The sequence below is a fragment of the Hylobates moloch genome, unplaced genomic scaffold (assembly GCF_009828535.3).
Source record: "Hylobates moloch isolate HMO894 unplaced genomic scaffold, HMol_V3 SCAFFOLD_20, whole genome shotgun sequence".
Taxonomy (NCBI): Eukaryota; Metazoa; Chordata; class Mammalia; order Primates; family Hylobatidae; genus Hylobates; species Hylobates moloch.
This window is the reverse complement of record NW_026652295.1, coordinates 23,859,072-23,877,176: the sequence shown is the minus strand read 5'-3', so window position 1 is coordinate 23,877,176 and position 18,105 is coordinate 23,859,072. Positions and strand designations below refer to the sequence as shown.

At 42.6% G+C, this 18,105-nt stretch overlaps 1 protein-coding gene across 1 annotated transcript in view; it reads left to right on the top strand.

The window, feature by feature from the left end:
- The window catches only part of KIAA0319 (KIAA0319 ortholog), a 104,326-nt gene extending 86,791 nt beyond the window's left edge, over positions 1 to 17,535 (top strand). Inside the window, exons 17-21 of the mRNA XM_032140727.2 lie at positions 2,550 to 2,692; positions 4,944 to 5,066; positions 7,022 to 7,112; positions 10,105 to 10,196; positions 14,292 to 17,535. Coding sequence (XP_031996618.1) covers positions 2,550 to 2,692; positions 4,944 to 5,066; positions 7,022 to 7,112; positions 10,105 to 10,196; positions 14,292 to 14,470 — 628 coding nt within the window. The 3' untranslated portion in view covers positions 14,471 to 17,535. The remainder of the gene's footprint in view (positions 1 to 2,549; positions 2,693 to 4,943; positions 5,067 to 7,021; positions 7,113 to 10,104; positions 10,197 to 14,291) is intronic.
- The last annotated feature ends 570 nt before the right edge of the window (positions 17,536 to 18,105 follow it).

Below are 18,105 nucleotides of genomic sequence, written 5' to 3'. Positions count from 1 at the left end.
CAGGCATGGTGGCACACGCCCGTGGTCCCAGCTACCCAGGAGGCTGAGGTGAGAGGATCACTTGGGAGGTTGAGGCTGCTGTGAGCCATGTTCACACCACTGCATTCCAGCCTGGACAACAGAATGAGACCCAGTCTCCAAAAAAAGGTGGGTGGGGGAGGATTATAAGAGAATATTATGGATCATTATATGTCAACACATTAGATAACCTCGATTAAGTAGACAAATTCCTAAACAGACATAAACTATAAAAACTCACTTGAGAAGAACTTAAAAATCTAAATAGACCTATAATAAATAAAGAGATTGAATTAGTAATGTTAAAACTTTCCACAAAACTCAAGACCAGATGGCTTCACTGGTTAATTCTGCAAAACGTTTAAAGAATTAACAGTCCTCTACAAACTTCCAAAAAATAGAAGAGGAGGGAACATTTCCAAACTCATTCAGTGAGACCAGTTTTACCTGGACACTAAAATCAAAGATATCACAAGAAATGAGAACTACAGACCAATATCCCTTGTGAATATAGAAGCAAAAATCTACAACAAAATACTGTCAAACTGAATCCAGCAACTTATTACAAGGTTTATAGACCATAACCAAGTGGGATTTATCCCAGTAATGCAAGTGTGGTTCAACATATAAAAATCAATAAATGTAATAAACCACATTAATAGGATAAAGGACAAAACTGCAGGATCATCTCAATAGGCACAGAAAAAGCATTTGACAAAATCCAACACCCTTTCATGATAAAACACTTGCTGTGGGTTGAATTATATCCGCCCCCTGCCCCCCACCAAAATATAGTCAAGTCCTAACCTCTGGTACCTATGAATGTCACCTTACTTAGAAATAGGGTCATTACAGATGTAATTAGTTAAGAAGTTATACCGGAATAGGGTGGGCTTTTAAATCAATATGACTGGTGTTCTTCTAAGAAGAGGACAAGAGACACAGAGAGAGGCACACAGGAAGAACACCATGTAATGACCCAGGCAGGGACCGGAGAGATTCCTCCACAAGCCAAGGAATACCAAGGATTGCTGGCAGCACCAGAACTAACAGAACACTTTGATTTTGGACTTCTAGCCTCCAGAACTGTGAGAAGAAGTTTCTGTTGTTTTAAGCCGCTTCGTGGGACGTGTTTTACGGCAACCCTAGGAGATGAATACAGATTGGTGTAGCTATTTCTCCAAAGAAGATATACAGATGGCCAATAAGCATGTGAAAGGTGCTCGCCATTAGCCACCAGGGAAATGCCAACCAAAACCATGTTGAAATATCACTTCACACCCGCTAGGATGGCTAGAATCCAAGACAGACCATAGCAAGTGCTGGCGAGCCTGTGAAAAAACTGGAACATTTATACATTGCTGGTGGGGATGTAAAATGGTACAGCCACTGTGGAATACAGCTTGGCAGTTCCTCAATATGCTAAGCATACAGCTACCATATAACCCATTAATTCTACTCCTAGGTATATACTCAATAAAAATGAAAAACTTATGTCTACACAGAAACTTGTATATAAATGTTCATAGCACAAATTCATAATAGCCAAAATGTGGAAGCAACTCAAATGTCCACCAACTGATGAGTGTATACAAAATGTGATATATCCATACAACAGAATATCATTTGGCAGTAAAAATGAATAAAGTACTGATGTGTGCTACAACATGGATGAACTTTGAAAACATGATGGTAAGCGAACGAAGCCAGACACAGAAGGTCTCATATGGTATGATTCCATCTACCTGAAGTGTCCAGAGGAGGCAAATCCGTAGAGACCAAAAGCAGATTAGTGGTTGCCGGGGACTGTGGGGAGGAGGTGCTCATGAGTGTGGATTGTCCTTCTGGGGTGATGAAGGTGTTTTGAAATTTGATAGTGGTGATGGTTGTGCAACTTTGTGAATATGCTAAAAGCCATTCCATTTACACTTTAGAAGGGTGAATTTTATGATATGTAAGTTATATCTCAATCAAAAAAGGTAAAAAGAAAGACATGTCTGCAAGTTATTTTGTGTATATTTGTCTTTTTGCGCACATAGATACATTGCTCCTTTTTTTTTTTTACTTACTATTACGGATTTTTTGCAAAGAATATATTAAAGGATACAAATGAACAGCCAGATGAAAAGGTACATACGGCAAGATCTAGAAGGGTCCTGTGCATGAGAGCTTCCATCCCCATGGATGTAATACTTCATACATCCCAGCACATAGATGCATTCTTGTTCACTAACCTGATAGCTCTCCAGACCCATTTGGTTAGGATTTTCAAAAACTGATACATAATTTACACATTGCTCCTTTTATCTGAAGATCTGTCTGTCTTTGATCAGCTGTACGTTGAGACTGAAGAGGCTTTGTGAATAGAAACAGATCAATTCCTTGGCTCACAGATATGCCCCTGTCCTTGGCAAGCCACAGAGCTGTGGCCGTCTACCTCCCCAGTTTCACAGGTCAGATGCTGTGGTGGGCGTGTCATGTCAGTCACCGTCTGACCATGTGGCTGTCCTCTCTCATTGTCTCCTCCGCAGCACCGTGGTTGTGTTTTATGTACAGAGCGGGCCGCCTTTCAAGGTTCTCAAAGCTGCTGAAGTGGCCCGAAATCTGCACATGCGGCTCTCAAAGGAGAAGGCTGACTTCTTGCTTTTCAAGGTCTTGAGGGTTGATACAGCAGGTAGGTCCCCTATGGAATATTCTAAAACAATCAGACTTGCCAATCATGGATAAGTTTGACAAACACAGAAAAGGAGTGACGTGAACATTTTCACTTTAGCATCCAGGGACTTGTTTTACATTTATTTCTCCAGTAGAGTTTCCTGCAGCATACATTTGCCAACTACTCTTGGTCTTGGAAGAAAAATGGAAAACAATAATAATTATGGGTCTAAAATTAAGATTATACTCACAAGATAATGGCCATTGACAGAAAGAACAATGTTAAAGACAAATAAGTGTTACTGGCTGCAAAGCCATGTTTATATAATTTATTTCCCTTGGACATCATGCCTTAAGTTGTGATGATAATGTCATGTAGCTCCTTGAAAATTTAAGACAGCTCACAAATGCCTTCTCCAGGTGTACCTCTTTTCTTAGCTCCATGCTCACCACCCCTTCCAGGGTACTAAAATGATTCATAGTCCCATTGTTTCTGTCTTCATTTCATGAGTAACATGAATCTCTTGTTATGTTGAAGTGGTTATTTCAGTAGACTCCAGGGAAATGAGAGTTACAAGGGACATGATAATGTTTGGGCAGTAAAATTTAATTTGTTTCAGATTATCTATCTATCTATCTGTCTATCTGTCTATCTATCTAGATATATATATATATATATCCATCTACAATTGACTTTCTCAATTATAATATGGAGTAACTTAATTTTTAATAATTCCTTTTTTCTTTTCTTTTTTTTTTGGTATTTTTAGTAGAGATGGAGTCTCGCCATGTTGGCCAGGCTGGTCTCAAACTCCTGGCCTCAAGTGATCCACCCACCTCAGCTTCCCAAAGTGTGAGCCACCACACCCAGCCAATCACTCCTTTTTTTCTAGCCACAAAAATAATATTTATTTATTGTACAAAATTTAGAATATCCAGAGAGGCACAAAGAAGAAAATAATTCTCTAAATTCTAGGTCCAAAATTCTCACCATCCAAAGAAAATTTTTGTTAATACTCTGATATATGTTTTTCCAGTTCCCCCATCTCTACAATCAGGATGACATGATATATATTTTTAATCTGATTTTTAACTTCAAATCCTATTATGAGCCAGGAACAGTAGCACATGCCTGTAATCCCAGCTACTCCAGAGGCTGAGGAGGGAGGCTGTCTTGGGGCTAGGAGTTTGAGACCAGCCATAGCAACATAGCAACAAGACCTTGTCTCTTAAAAAAAAATTATATTATGATTATGTTCCCCAATCCTTTAATATTTCTCTTCAATAAAATTTTTATGGCCACATAGTATTCTACCCTGGATATGCTCCATAATTATGCAACCAGTTTCTTATTCATGGATTTTAGGGTTGGTTTTGAAGATAATGCTATAATGTAGATAAATCTTTGGGCATGTCCTCAATGATTGCCACTGCACTCCAGATAAATACTTAGAATTATTTTCTTAGGTCAGACAATGTTATGTTTTTGCTACTTTTTTGAGTCTAGCTCTGTCCCTTTGTTGCCCCGGCTGCAGTGCAGTGGTGTGATCTTGGCTCACTGCAACCTCTGCCTCCTGGGTTCCAGTGATTCTCGCGCCTCAGCCTCCTGAGTAGCTGGCATTACAGGCGCACACCATCACGCCCAGCTAATTTACTGTATTTTTAGTAGAGGTGGGGTTTCGCTATGTTGGCCAGGCTGGTCTCAAACTCCTGGCCTCAAGTGATCCACTCACTTCGGCTTCCCAAAGTGCCGGGATTACAGGTGTGAGCTACCGCACCCAACCAGTAAACTTTTTTTTTTTTTTTTGAGACAAAGTCTTGCTCTGTCACCAGGCTGGAGTGCAGTGGCGCGATCTCGGCTCACTGCAACCTCCAATTCCCTGGTTCAAGTGATTCTCCTGCCTCGGCCTCCTGAGTAGCTGGGACTACAGGCATGTGCCACCATGCCCAGCTAATTTTTGTATTTTTAGTAGAGATGGGGTTTCACCATGTTGGTCAGGATGGTCTGGATCTCCTGACCTTGTGATCTGCCCACAATATTTTTGAGGCTTTTGCTGCATGGTGTGGACTGGCTTTTTCTGCCATTTGCTTTCTGATGAGATTGTCAGTGATGAGAGACTATCCCTAGAACCCCTGTCCACACTGTAAGAGGCTCTTAATTCAACAAGATGCATTTATTTGGGACCTATGCTACTGAAGACACAAAAGAAGCTGAATCCAGGGATTCCCTTTTCTGCATGCTGACCTCAGCCCTACACAACTCTTTGCAGGTTGCCTTCTGAAGTGTTCTGGCCATGGTCACTGCGACCCCCTCACAAAGCGCTGCATTTGCTCTCAGTTATGGATGGAGAACCTTATACAGCGTTATATCTGGGATGGAGAGAGCAACTGTGGTGAGTTCTGGTATAGAGGAGGCTTTGGGTGAGGAGCTTTAAGGCAGCTCATTCTCAGGTATCAGAAATATCTGCCTAATATTGGAGATCAACCTGGGCAACATAGTGAGACTTCACCTTTACAAAAAATAACAAAATAAGCCAGGCATGGTGATGCATGCCTGTAGTCTCTGCTACTCAGGAGGCTGAGGTGGGAGGATTGCTTGGGAGGAGGTCCAAACCGGCTTGGACAACATAGTATGACCCTGTCTTAAAAAATTAACTGAGTGTGGTTGCGTGTGCCTGTAGTCCCAGCTACTCAGGAGGATGAGGTGGGACAATTGCTTCAGCCCAGGAAGTTGAGCCTGCAGTGAGCAAACAGAGTGAGACCCTGTCTCAAAAAAAAAAATTGAAGAAAGGAAGGAAGGAGGGGAGAGAAGGGGAGGGGAGGGAAGGGAAGGAAAGAAAAGAGAAAAGAAAAGATAGAAAAAGAGAACTATCTGCCTAGCTTTGCAGTTATAAACATTCAGTGCTTTTCTCACCTGAAGCCAAGTGAACCAGCTCACTTGGTAGTAAGTTAAGACCCTTCTTACAATCTACTTTGTAGGGTGTGCTTAGGCTTTTACATAAAACTTCCTAATGAGAAAATTCCCTTTGGCAGAGCAGAGTTGGCTCACTATTGCTGGCCTTTCTGAGAAAGAATTGCTTGGGCCACTGGCTGCATTTGCAGGTTACACCTGCCTTGGCTTAGGCTCAGTGTGATTTTCTGGTGAAGTGGCCCCTGGTGTGGATCTTCTAGAATCAGGTAAAGAAGAGAATTTGGCCCACTCTTCCAGCTGTTCACACAGGCAGACACCAAAAACTGGAGCCACAGCAGGGCAAGCTGGTGCCCCTTCTGGGGAGAAAACTATATTTTAATGGCAGTCTACTAAGTAAATTTGTTGTTTGGGGAACCAGATGGACATAATTGGCACCAAAGATAGTAAGAGCTGACTGCCAAAGTATATTCCCATTTAATGCTATATAAAAATCAGAAAATAGCCAGCCCTTGGATCATTATTCCAATGAAATTATATAACATTTAATAAAGTTAAACTTTTTTTTTTTTTTTTGAGATGGAATCTTGCTCTGTCACCCAGGCTGGAGTGCAGTAGCGCAATCTCAGCTCACTGCAACCTCTACCACCTGGATTCAATCAATTCTCCTGCCTCAGCCTCCCAAGTAGCTGGTATTACAGGTGTATGCCATCATGTCCAGCTAATTTTTGTATTTTTAGTAGACACGGGGTTTTGCCATGTTGGCCAGCCTGGTCTCAAACTCCTGACCTCAAGTCATCTGCCCCCCTCGGCCTCCCAAAGTGTTGGGATTACAGGCGTGAGCCACCGCACCCTGGCTAATAGTTAAACTTTGTTCCCTGGTAGACTTAAACTGGGCTTCTCTGTCTCTGAATTACTGTTGAAAGCTTTTCACATTAGATTTCTGTAAGGATGTGGAAGGAACGAGGGTCAAGTAGTTTCTGAATTGCTCTCTGGCTGTGAAAAATGTCTTCGTGCCGTAAACAGCCATATAGATGCTTTATTAAAACCAAGCCAGAACTTTCAGGGGTGGGGATTGTGATTTTTGGCATTCTGGAATGAATATTTTGATGTGGTATACATGTGTGTTTATATAAGAGGCATTACTGTGTAATTGACTAATTTTAGTTATTTCAGATTATTCTGTTCCCAAGTTCGCATGAAATATGTGCTCTGTGAGGCCCTGAAACCCAATAGATAAAAACAGGGCAGTTTTAGGTTGTTCTTGATTTATCTGTATTTTACCTTGCTCTGCTCTGCTACCAGCCTGATGAGATGTTATCAACTCCACAGGTGGCCTTTCCTTGTAGGGATTCAGAAATATTTGTTATGAATCATCAAAATAAAGTTGTTCTACAAATAGCCTATAACTATGTCCACTTTGGTTTTCTTGTGTTTCAGAGTGGAGTGTATTCTATGTGACGGTGTTGGCTTTTACTCTTATTGTGCTAACAGGAGGTTTCACTTGGCTTTGCATCTGCTGCTGCAAAAGGTACCTAGAGTGCTTATTCATGTGAAATAAAGACCCTACACTAAGTGTGTTTTGACAGCTTAGGAATTGTTTACTTGGGCTTGTTAAACTGCTAAGCTGTTTATTATAACGCACTTTCTGCCACAAAGCATAAGTGCCTAAATAAACGGAATATTAGAGGCAGCTTTTTCTCATTGCAGCTCTTGTGTTTTCTAGGAGGGTCAGTGATTCTATATCATAGCTAATGTTATTCTCTATCGGTCTTACATTATATTCACTAGAGCGGTACTGTTTTCTCACTCAACCACAATCAATACAGAAGACTTCTGTGACCAATGTTTGGGAGTTTCTCCGCACACACCAATCAAGCAACAGCTTTGCAGTGGACACCAGCTGGGTGTCCTCCAATTCACTTTTGATGCTGTCTATCTGGAGATAGCGTCAGATCCCACAGGTTAATGACTCAGTCCCCAAGACTGCCCCCCACCCCATTCAGATGCCAGTTGCATACCCCAGGTTTTTTACCTGGGCTTCTGACTGACTATAAATTGGGTCCCTCAATTCCCTCTTTGGGTTCAGTTATTTTGCTAGGGTGGCTCAAAGAACTCAAGAAACACATTGGTTATTTATTACAAAGGATATTAAAGGGAATGCTGTTCCCTTTAGGTCTGCTAGGACAGAAATGCAGAAAATAACCTTCACAGCCACAGATGAAGAGATGCATAGGGTGAGGTATGGGGAAGGGGCCTAGAGCTTCCCTGCCCTGTCTGGGCATGCCCCTCTCTGGAAACCTCTACGTGTTTGGCTGTCCAGAAGCTCTCTGAACCCTGTCATCTTGGGCCTTTTATGAAGACTTCATTGGATATTTATAGAAAAGTAGTTGGACAAAAAGGGTACGATGTGATACTAACAGGCTGAGTGGGGAAGCCCTGCAAGGCCTGTCCAGATTCTTCTCAGCCTCTCTGTAAAGCACTCCATCCTCATAGGAGGCAGAACTCTTTCTGAAATGAGGGTTTTATGACCTATAATCAGACAAAGTAGGTCAGAGAATGTCTTTATAGCCAGCTCCGAGACAGAAAGGCAGGGGAAGCTTCTTGCTTTGGGGAGAATAAAGAGAGCAGGTGAAAGAAGGCAGGAGAAGGTCAGAGAGAGAGAGGGAGATTCTGTTTTCTGAGGCCTAAAGTGCCCCAGCATTATAACAAGGGCCGTGGGAGTTATTAGCCAGGAACCATGATGAAAACATACATACAGATATATATATATATATATCTCACAAGTACCTAAGGTGGCCTTACAGGTCTCAATAGAGGAAGGAGTTCTGGAAGTATACTGTTACAAATGGTAGATTTTGATTATTTTCATTATGTAAAGCAATAATCCACCTGAATCATTTTTAATAAATTTGAAACTGTAAGTGAGGCAGTAACACCGCCAAAGAGAACTTTTGCTTTAGGTGTTTCCTTTTTCCATGGAGCTGACCTGTGAGAAGCCTCAAGCTACCTCAATTGGCCAAATCTTCCAGAACCCCATGCTCTCTTCTGTCCTTAGAAGAGAGCATCAGGTCCACTCTTTCATGTGAAACATTGTAACTGCTCTCCAAAGGCGTGATTTTTAAAAAACGTATATTTTAATCTGGGCGAGGTGGCTCACGCCTGTAACCTCAGCACTTTGGGAGGCCAGGGTGGGTGGATCACTTGAGGTCAGGAGTTTGAGACCAGCCTGGCCAACATGGAGAAACCCCATCTCTACTAAAAATACAAAAATTAGCCGGGCGTGGTGGTGCATGCCTGTAATCCCAGCTACTTGGGAGGCTGAGGCAGGAGAATCGCTTGAACCCGGGAGGCAGAGGTTGCAGTGAGCTGAGATTGCACCATTGCACTCCAGCCTGGGCGACAAAGGCAAAACTCCATCTCAAAAAAAAAAAGAGTGTATTTTAATAGTTATTTTTCAGAAATCACTTTTAGATTATTTTAGTTTTATTTGTGATTACGTTCCCAAAGTAAGACTGTGTGAAAGGGAGCCAGGTGCAGGCACTTAGAGGCCTAAATCCCATTAAGTTTTCCCAGAGCCATATGTGACCTTACTGTGCATGGTATTAAACATCTGCAGCTTTGTGACATGTCTATCAAGTAGAAGATGATGATGCTAGTAGTGATAACTGTGAACATTTATGAAGTATTTGCCATTGTGATTAATGGCTAAGTGCTTTGTATGTATTATTTTATTCAGTCCTCTCATCAACCATGTGAGAAAGGGACTATTCTTACTCCCATTTTACAGGTGAGGACATGGAGGCACAAAAGTCTCAAATAATTTTCTCTAAGTCACCAACTAGTAAGTGCTAAATTGAGACCTATGCTTCTGATCATCACACTCTCAGAAAATTGCTTTTTTATTATGAAATTACTATTTCGTTCTCTACATGCCTTGGCATGGTTTGGATGTGTATTTTCAAATAGTCTGTGTACATAGGATGAGGCACATGGGACCAGCCTAATTTTCATGTGTTGAGGAAAAAAAATATGAAAAAGGTGGGGAGCAGCTGTTGCTAATTAATTGTGGGAATTTATTATAATTTTTGCTATTTTTTTTCTGATTGCTAGTTCATGACACCTTTTCATTACTGCAGCATTGGACATAACAGGGCGATATAGGTTCAGGGGAACATTTGCTCATCCAGGCTTTTCTGAATAAGGAATTACTCATGAAGAAGAGCTACCTGGGCCAACACAAAGGTGTTGAGAATTGGCACCGCAGCCTGAGGCTTAGCTGAGACCTGTAGATAGGTGGGCAAGAGTGATGTGGCTGTTTATACCCCGAAATGTGTTTCTCCAAGATGCATAATGCCCCTCTGAGCTCTGACCTGGCCTTGTGTATGTTTCTTTAATAAAAGACACCAACTATCACATCATTAAAGCAAAATGTTTCCTTTAGTGTCTTTACTGTGCATTAAATCCTAGATCTCAGTTACCTTTCTAAAGATCTGAGTTGAGCTTTTCATTGTTCCTTTCAGACAAAAAAGGACTAAAATCAGGAAAAAAACAAAGTACACCATCCTGGATAACATGGATGAACAGGAAAGAATGGAACTGAGGCCCAAATATGGTAAGACAGTCTCCAGAATGACTGCCTGGCACCTTTACATGATTTAACCCAGTTATGCCTGAGGGCTAACTTGGACAGAGGGAGAACGATTTGCTGGAGTCAGCACTTCAATTGGGAAGGAAGAGTGAGGCTGGGATTCTGTGATGAAAAACAACCTTGAGGCTGGGCACGGCGGCTCATGCCTGTAATCCTAGCACTTTGAGAGGCCAAGGCAGATGGATCGCCTGAGCTCAGTAGTTCGAGACCACCCTGGGCAACATGGTGACACCATCTCTACTAAAAAATACAAAAAAAAAAAAAAAGTTAGCCGGGCGTGGTGGTGTGCACCTGTAGTCCTAGCTATTCGGGAAGCTGAGGCAGAAGAATAGCTTGAGACTGGGAGGTGGAGGTTGCAGTGAGCTGAGATCGCACCTCTGCACTCTAGCTTGGGCTACAGACTGAGACTCTGTCTCAAGAAAGAAAAAGAAAAATAACCTTCATCAATCCTGAGGATATGCTAATGTGGGGGTGGGGGCAGGAGGCAGTGGGTTCATTATAAATTTAATGAAATTTTGGCGTAATACTTTGAGGCATTAATGGATGAGGGATATGAAATGTTATCAGCTGGGCACCTACCAATGACCACAGGGCAAAGACTGCTTTTTAAACAGAGGTGTCCCCAGCACCTGCTTTTTTTTCTACTCCTGGGTGGAAGGTGGGGGGCAGTTGAAGACGCTCCCACAGCTCAGCTCTGAATGCTGTTCCCTTTAGGTCTGCTAGGACAGAAATGCAGCAAGAGGACATTTGGACTTTAAAGCCTAACATTTTTCAGCAGCTGCATTATCTGATTAGCCATTGATAAAGATGGACACAAAGGCTTTACAGAAAATTGACTTTCTTCACAAAGTGTATTGATCCCTATGCTTAGGAACACCTCTTGCCCACCTCGGTGAACCTTTTCATTCTCGTTTATTAACTGTTGCATACTTAATGAAACTTCTCTGGCCCTCTGAGGCTGCTAAACACCGATTCTATAGATTTTCCATAATTCTGGGCTTATGACTAAGTTAATTTTTATGGAAGATATAATCTTTTTCAGAGTTGTGAGGTGCAAAACATTGTTCACAGTGAGTGTTGAATGCCTACCCGATGCACAGGCACTGGGTTAGGCCCTGGAGACTGGGAGAGGAGGAAGCACAGAGCCTGCCTTTACAGGAGCTCACAGCCTGAGGGAGGGTAATTATACTGGAGTGCAAGGAGTTCTATCAATGCATGGACGATGCCGGGTAGGAACACTCAGGTCAGAATGACTGATCGTGTACAGAGAGTGTAGCTAACAGGGCTTTGGCAGGAAGAGCCTCACGGAAAGAACAAATAGTAGCATACATTGAGTGCTCACCATTTGCATTGCATAATATCAGAAGTATTATAGTGACTTTTACCTAAGAGCTCAACGTGCTTTAGGTTGTATTATCTCACCCATCTTTGTCTTAAAATACACTCATCCTTCTGACATTCCCGTTTCTATTCATAGAACCCCCATTCTCATTGCCCCAGTTTGAAACCTCAGTCGCTGGTGCTCCACACACACCACCCCCGACTCCAGACACCCACACTTGCTAGACTCTTGCCCTCTTTCCTCATCATTACTATCACCACCCCAGTTCAGGTCCTTACAGTTTCACCTGTGAACTAATAGTAATAATAAACAGGTATTTAATGTGGAATATGTACTAGGTACATCTGAAGTACTTTACCCATTGAATTCTAATCCTCCCCATAGCGGTATGAGGTATGTGCAATGATTATCCTCATTTTACACAAGAGGAAACTGAGGCAAAGGAAAGTTTAGCAACTTGCCCAAGTAACATAGCTGGTGAGTGCTGAAGGTGGGGTGGAGGCCGGGCTTTTCCTCTACATTGCACTACCTCTGTCTTCGTCCGTTTGGGCTGCTCTAACAAAATGCCACAGACGAGGAGGCTTATGAACAACAGATATTTATTACCCACAGTTCTGGAGGCTGGAAAGGCGAATTCAGCATCTGGGCAGGGCCACTTCCTCATAGTTGGTGCCTCCTTACTGCATCCTCACATGGTGCAAAGGGCAAGGCAGCCTCTGGTGCCTCTTTTTTTTTTTTTTTGGAGACAGAGTCTTGCTCTATCCCCTAGACTGGAATGCAGTGGTGCAATCTCAGCTCACTGCAACCTCTGCCTCCCAGGTTCAAGCAATTCTCATGCCTCAGCCTCCCAAGTAGTTGGGATTACAGGCACCTGCCCACCATGCCCAGCTAATCTTTTTTGTATTTATAGTAGAGACAGGGGTTCTCCATGTCGGCCAGGCTGGTCTCGAACTCCTGACCTCAAGTGATCCACCCGCCTCGGCCTCCCAAAGTGCTGAGATTACAGGTGTGCGCCACCGCGCCTGGCCTCTGGTGCCTCTTTTATGTGAGCACTAATCCCATTCGATCACCACCCAAATGCCCCACCTCTTAGTACCACCATTTAGGCGTTAGATTTCAACACATGAATTTGTGGGGGTGCAAACATTCAGACCACAGCAGCCTCTAGGTCTACTGTCTGTCTTCCATCCTGCACACTGTGGTTTTATTAATATCTCAGAACAACATTTTAATAGTGTCATTTCTCTTATAGGATAAAATCCAAACTTCATGGTTTACTCTGTATTCATGTGCTTTTCTGTGGGTCCCTGCCTCTCTCTCTCCAGCCTCTCCTTCATTATTTCCTACATGAATCATTTGCTCCAAAGAAACCAGTTTTTTTTATAAATATTCCTGGATGCTTCTGCATACTCCATGCCCTTCCCCTGTCCTCCTGTCTAAATTCTCTTCTTCAAATCTCACCGATAGAGACAGGAGATAGACAAGAGTCCCTGGCGAAACCCCATCTCCAAGCCTAAAACCGCCTGAAGGCTGAAAAACCAGACTGCCGGTCCCCAGTGAAGGCCCTGCCCTTTCCCAGCTGATTCTCTCTAAATAATGTCCACCTGCGCACTGGGGAAAGGGGATGGAGCCACAGGAAGTTGCGTCATTTGCAGTGGGGAGGAGCCTGGCCTCTTCAGTTTCTGTGTGGTAACCTGGGATTCAATCTGTGAGGCAGGAGGTTGTTGGCAAGATCCCTCTCTATTTGCTGAGAGTTTTTGTTTCCTTTTTGACCAATAAATTCCATTTTTCTCACCCTTCTCTGTTTCTGCGAGCCTAATCTTTCCTGGTAGTGTGACAAGAGCCTGGTTTTAGGTGAACTAAGGAGAAAGTTCTGCAACATCACCCTATGGGAAACATTACTGAAGCAACCCCGGCCAAAAATGTATGTGCTTATCTCCTAATTCACATACAACTTAAAAAATATCTTACCTGTTATCATGACTCTATGCCTTTTATGTCTTTTTTTTTTTTTTTTTTTTTTTCCCGAGACAGGGTCTTGCTCTGTCACCTGGGCTAGAGCATAGCAACACGATCATAGTTCACTGTACCCTCGAACTCCTGGCCTCAAGTGATCCTCCCACCTCAGCCTCCCAAAGGGCTGGGATTATAGGCGTGAGCCACCATGCCCAGCCAAGTCTATGTCTTAAACCCCTAGCTAGACACCGTAAATCCTTTGAGAGTAGGAATTGAATCTTATACCTGTTCTGTCTCTTAGGTTGACCCCCTGAAATCAAATATTCTACTAAAAATATTTTAACCAAATGGTAAAATCACAGAAGCTTTCATTTGTTGGATGCTTACAATGTACTAAAGGCTGGGCCAAGAGAGCTTTACATGCACTATTTCACTTACTCCTCACCATAAACTCATGGGGTAGATGCTTTGTTATCTTCCAGTTGAATAGAGGAGGAGACTGAAAGCTCAGAGAGGTTCGGTATCTTGCCCAGGGTCAAGCAGCTGGCGAGTGTCAAAGCTGGGACAGAAGCTCGGGTGAGGCATCAAAGCCCCTGCTAATTACTTGCTAGGAAACCCAAACCGCCTGCTGTTTTGAGTGATTGCTTTCAAGGTGCGGAGAGCACCACGCCGTACTCATCACAGGACCTGCAACCAGAACGACTGACAGCTGGAAGTGAATCACGGTGTTCCTCCTCAGATGCTTCTGTGCTTCTCTCTAGGTATCAAGCACCGAAGCACAGAGCACAACTCCAGCCTGATGGTATCCGAGTCTGAGTTTGACAGTGACCAGGACACAATCTTCAGCCGAGAAAAGATGGAGAGAGGGAATCCAAAGGTTTCCATGAATGGTTCCATCAGAAATGGAGCTTCCTTCAGCTATTGCTCAAAGGACAGATAATGGCACAGTCTGTTGTAAAGTGGAAGGACCGCACGGGAATCCTTGAATCCAGGACCGGTCAGTGGGAGTTACAGCACAAAACCCACTCTTCTAGAATAGTTCATTGACCTCCTTCCCCAGTGGGCTAGATGTGTATCCCCACCTACTAAAAGACCGGTTTTTGAAGGCACAAAACAAAAACGTTGCTCTTTTAACTGAGATGCTTGTTAATAGAAATAAAGGCTGGGTAAAACTCTAAGGTATATACTTAAAAGAGTTTTGTGTTTTTGTAGCTGGCACAATCTCATGTTAAAGATGAACAACTATTTCTATCTGTAGAACCTTAGAGAAGGTGAATTAAACAAGGTTTTAAAGAGGGATGATTTCTGTCTTCGCCGCTGTGATTGCCTCTAAGGAACAGCATTCTAAACATGGTTTCTCTTGTAGGACCTGCAGTCAGATGGCTGTGTATGCTAAAATAGCTTGTCTAAGAGGCATGGGTTGTCTTCTGTGGAGCACGGGTAGCAAGCTTTCTATGCTGACGGCAACACTCAGTGCCAAGCCCTCCTGGTTTTTAATTCTGTGCTATGTCAAGGGCAGTTTCATCTCTCTCAAGAAAGCAGCTCTTGGCCATTCAAGAGCTAAGGAAGAATTGTATTCTAAGGACTGAGGCAATAGAAAGGGGAGGAGGAGGCTTAATGCCGTGCAGGTTGAAGGTAGCATTGTAACATTATCTTTTCTTTCTCTAAGAAAAACTACACTGACTTCTCTCGGTGTTGTTTTGCAGTGTAGTTCTCTAATGCAAACTGATCCCCAGTTTACATTAAATGCAATAGAAGTGATTAATTCATTAAACATTTATTATGTTCTGTAGGCTGTGCATTTGGACTGCCATAGATAGGGATAACGACTCAGCAATTATGTATATATTCTAAAACTCTGAAATACAGTCAGTCTTAACTTGGATGGCGTGGTTATGATACTCTGGTCCCTGACAGGTACTTTCCAAAATAACTTGACATAGATGTATTCACTTCATATGTTTAAAAATACATTTAAGTTTTTCTACCAAATAAATCTTATTTCAAACATGAAAGACAATTAAAACATTCCCACCCACAAAGCAGTACTCCAGAGCAATTAACTGGAGTTAATTGTAGCCTGCTATGTTGACTGGTTCAGGGTAGTTCCCCATCTGCCCTTGGTCCTGAGGCTGGTGGCCTTGGTGGCGCCCTTGGCATTCTTTGTGGGAAGATTAGAATGAGAGATAGAACCAGTGTTGTGGTACCAAATGTGACCACACCTAAACAATATCCTGTTGCACAACGCTTTTGTAACACATGGGAAAACTAGGATTGCATTACTGATTCAGAAGCACGGTATTTCAACCACCAGGGCAGGAGTGCCAGAGAAAGTGTTTCCCCATGGGCTCTTAAAAACAATTCAGCTTTTAGGTGCTTTTGTCATCTCCCGGAGTATTCATCCTCATGGGACCATCTTATTTTTACTTATTGTAATTTACTGGGGAAAGGCAGAACTAAAAAGTGTGAGTGTCATTTTATTTTTAAAATAATTGCTTTGCTTATGCCTACACTTTCTGTATAACTAGCCAATTCAATACTGTCTATAGTGTTAGAAGGAAAATGTGATGTAATTTTTTTTTTTTTTTTTTTTTTACCAATATTGAGCTTCATAAGCCTAGAATCTGCCTTATCAAGTGACCAGGGTTATGGTTTTTTGCATGCAAATGTGAATTTCTGGCAAAGGGGACAGCAGCCCAAATGTAAAGTCATCAGGCGTAACGAGGAAGAAGAGAGTGAACATTTACAGCTTTATGTACATAACATATGCATTTTACATACTCAATTGATCCTTATAATCAACCTTGAAGAGAAGATACTATTATTCTTATGTTGCAGATAGCACTCTGAAGGCCCAGAGAGGTTAAGTAACTTCCCAGAGGTCACGGCCAAGAAGTAGTGGCTCCAAGAACTGAATGCAAATTTTTTAAACTGTGGAGTTCTGCTTTCCACTACACAAAGAACTCCTGCCTTGATGGATGGAGGGCAAATTCTGGTGGAACTTTTGGGCCACCTGAAAGTTCTATTCCCAGGACTAAGAGGAATTCCTTTTAATGGGTCCAGAGAGCCAAGGACAGAGGGAGAGATGGCCTGTGTCGTCTCCTGTGCATCACACTCGGGCCACCCCTCCCTCTAGGTTTGCAATGGACTTCTTCTGCCCCTCCTCCTTTTCTGTCCTTGGCCATCTCAGCCTGGCCTCTCTGATCCTTCCATCACAGAAGGATCTTGAATCTCTGGGAAATCAAACATCACAGTAGTGATTGGAAAGTGGGTCCTGTCTTGTTACCCCATTTCTCATCAGAACAAAGCATGAGATGGAATGACCAACCAGCATTCTTCATGGTGGACTGCTTATCATTGAGGATCTTTGGGAGATAAAGCACACTAAGAGCTTTGGACAGAGAAAAACAGGCCCTAGAATATGGGAGTGGGTGTTTGTAGGGCTCACAGGCTAACAAGCACTTTAGTTGCTGGTTTACATTCAATGAAGGAGGATTCATACCCATGGCATTACAAGGCTAAGCATGTGTATGTCTAAAGGACTATCTGAAAAACATGCAGCAAGGTAAGAAAATGTACCACTCACCAAGCCAGTGATGCCACCTTTTGTGCGCGGGGAGGAGAGTGACTACCATTGTTTTTGTGTGACAAAGCTATCATGGACTATTTTGATCTTGGTTTTATTGCTTAAAATGTATTATTTTTCCCTATGTGTTGACAAGGTATTTCTAATATCACACTATTAAATATATGCACTAATCTAAATGTGTCTGTATTTTCTGTAATGCTTATTTTTAGGGGGAAATTTGTTTTCTTTATGCTTCAGTGTAGAGGGATTTCCCTTGAGTATAGGTCAGCAAACTGTGGCCTGCAGCCTGTGTGTGCACGCCCCACGAGCCAAAAAGTGGGTCTTATGTTTTCAAATGGTTAAAAATACATAAAAAAATTTGAAACGTGAAATATATGAAATTCAGATTTGTGTTCATAAATAGTTTTATTGGAACATACCCACATTCACTGATTTATGTATTATCTATGGCTGTTCTTATGTTACAACAAAGTTGAGTAGTTTCGACAGGGACTGTCTGCAAAGCCTAAACTATTTACTATCTGGCCTTTTACAGAAAGAAAAAAATTTGCAGAAGGCTGGACTAACATCCCCTGCTCCTTCCGTGTGGGAAGACAAGTGTTCCGGAAGAATTGAGCATGCTCAGTGAGCTCGCCTTCCTCTGCGTGGGTGGTTCTCTGCTATTAACAGGCAGTCTGTCCCTAGTGCCAGAAGGCCCGCAGTGTGGTGGGGTGATTAGATTCTGGAGAGAGTATACTTACACTACATCCTCTAATCTAGCTCTTATTAGTAATAAAGCCATTTTTAAAATGAGGGCCGGGCATGGTAGCTCATGCCTGTAATCCCAGAACTTTGGAAGGCCAAGGCAGGTGGATCACTTGAGTCCAGGAATTCGAGACCAGCCTAGGCAACATGGCCAAATCCTGTCTCAAAAAACACACACACAAAAATTTAGCTGGTCATTGTGATGCATGCCTGTAGTCCCAGCTACTCAGGAGGCTGAGGTG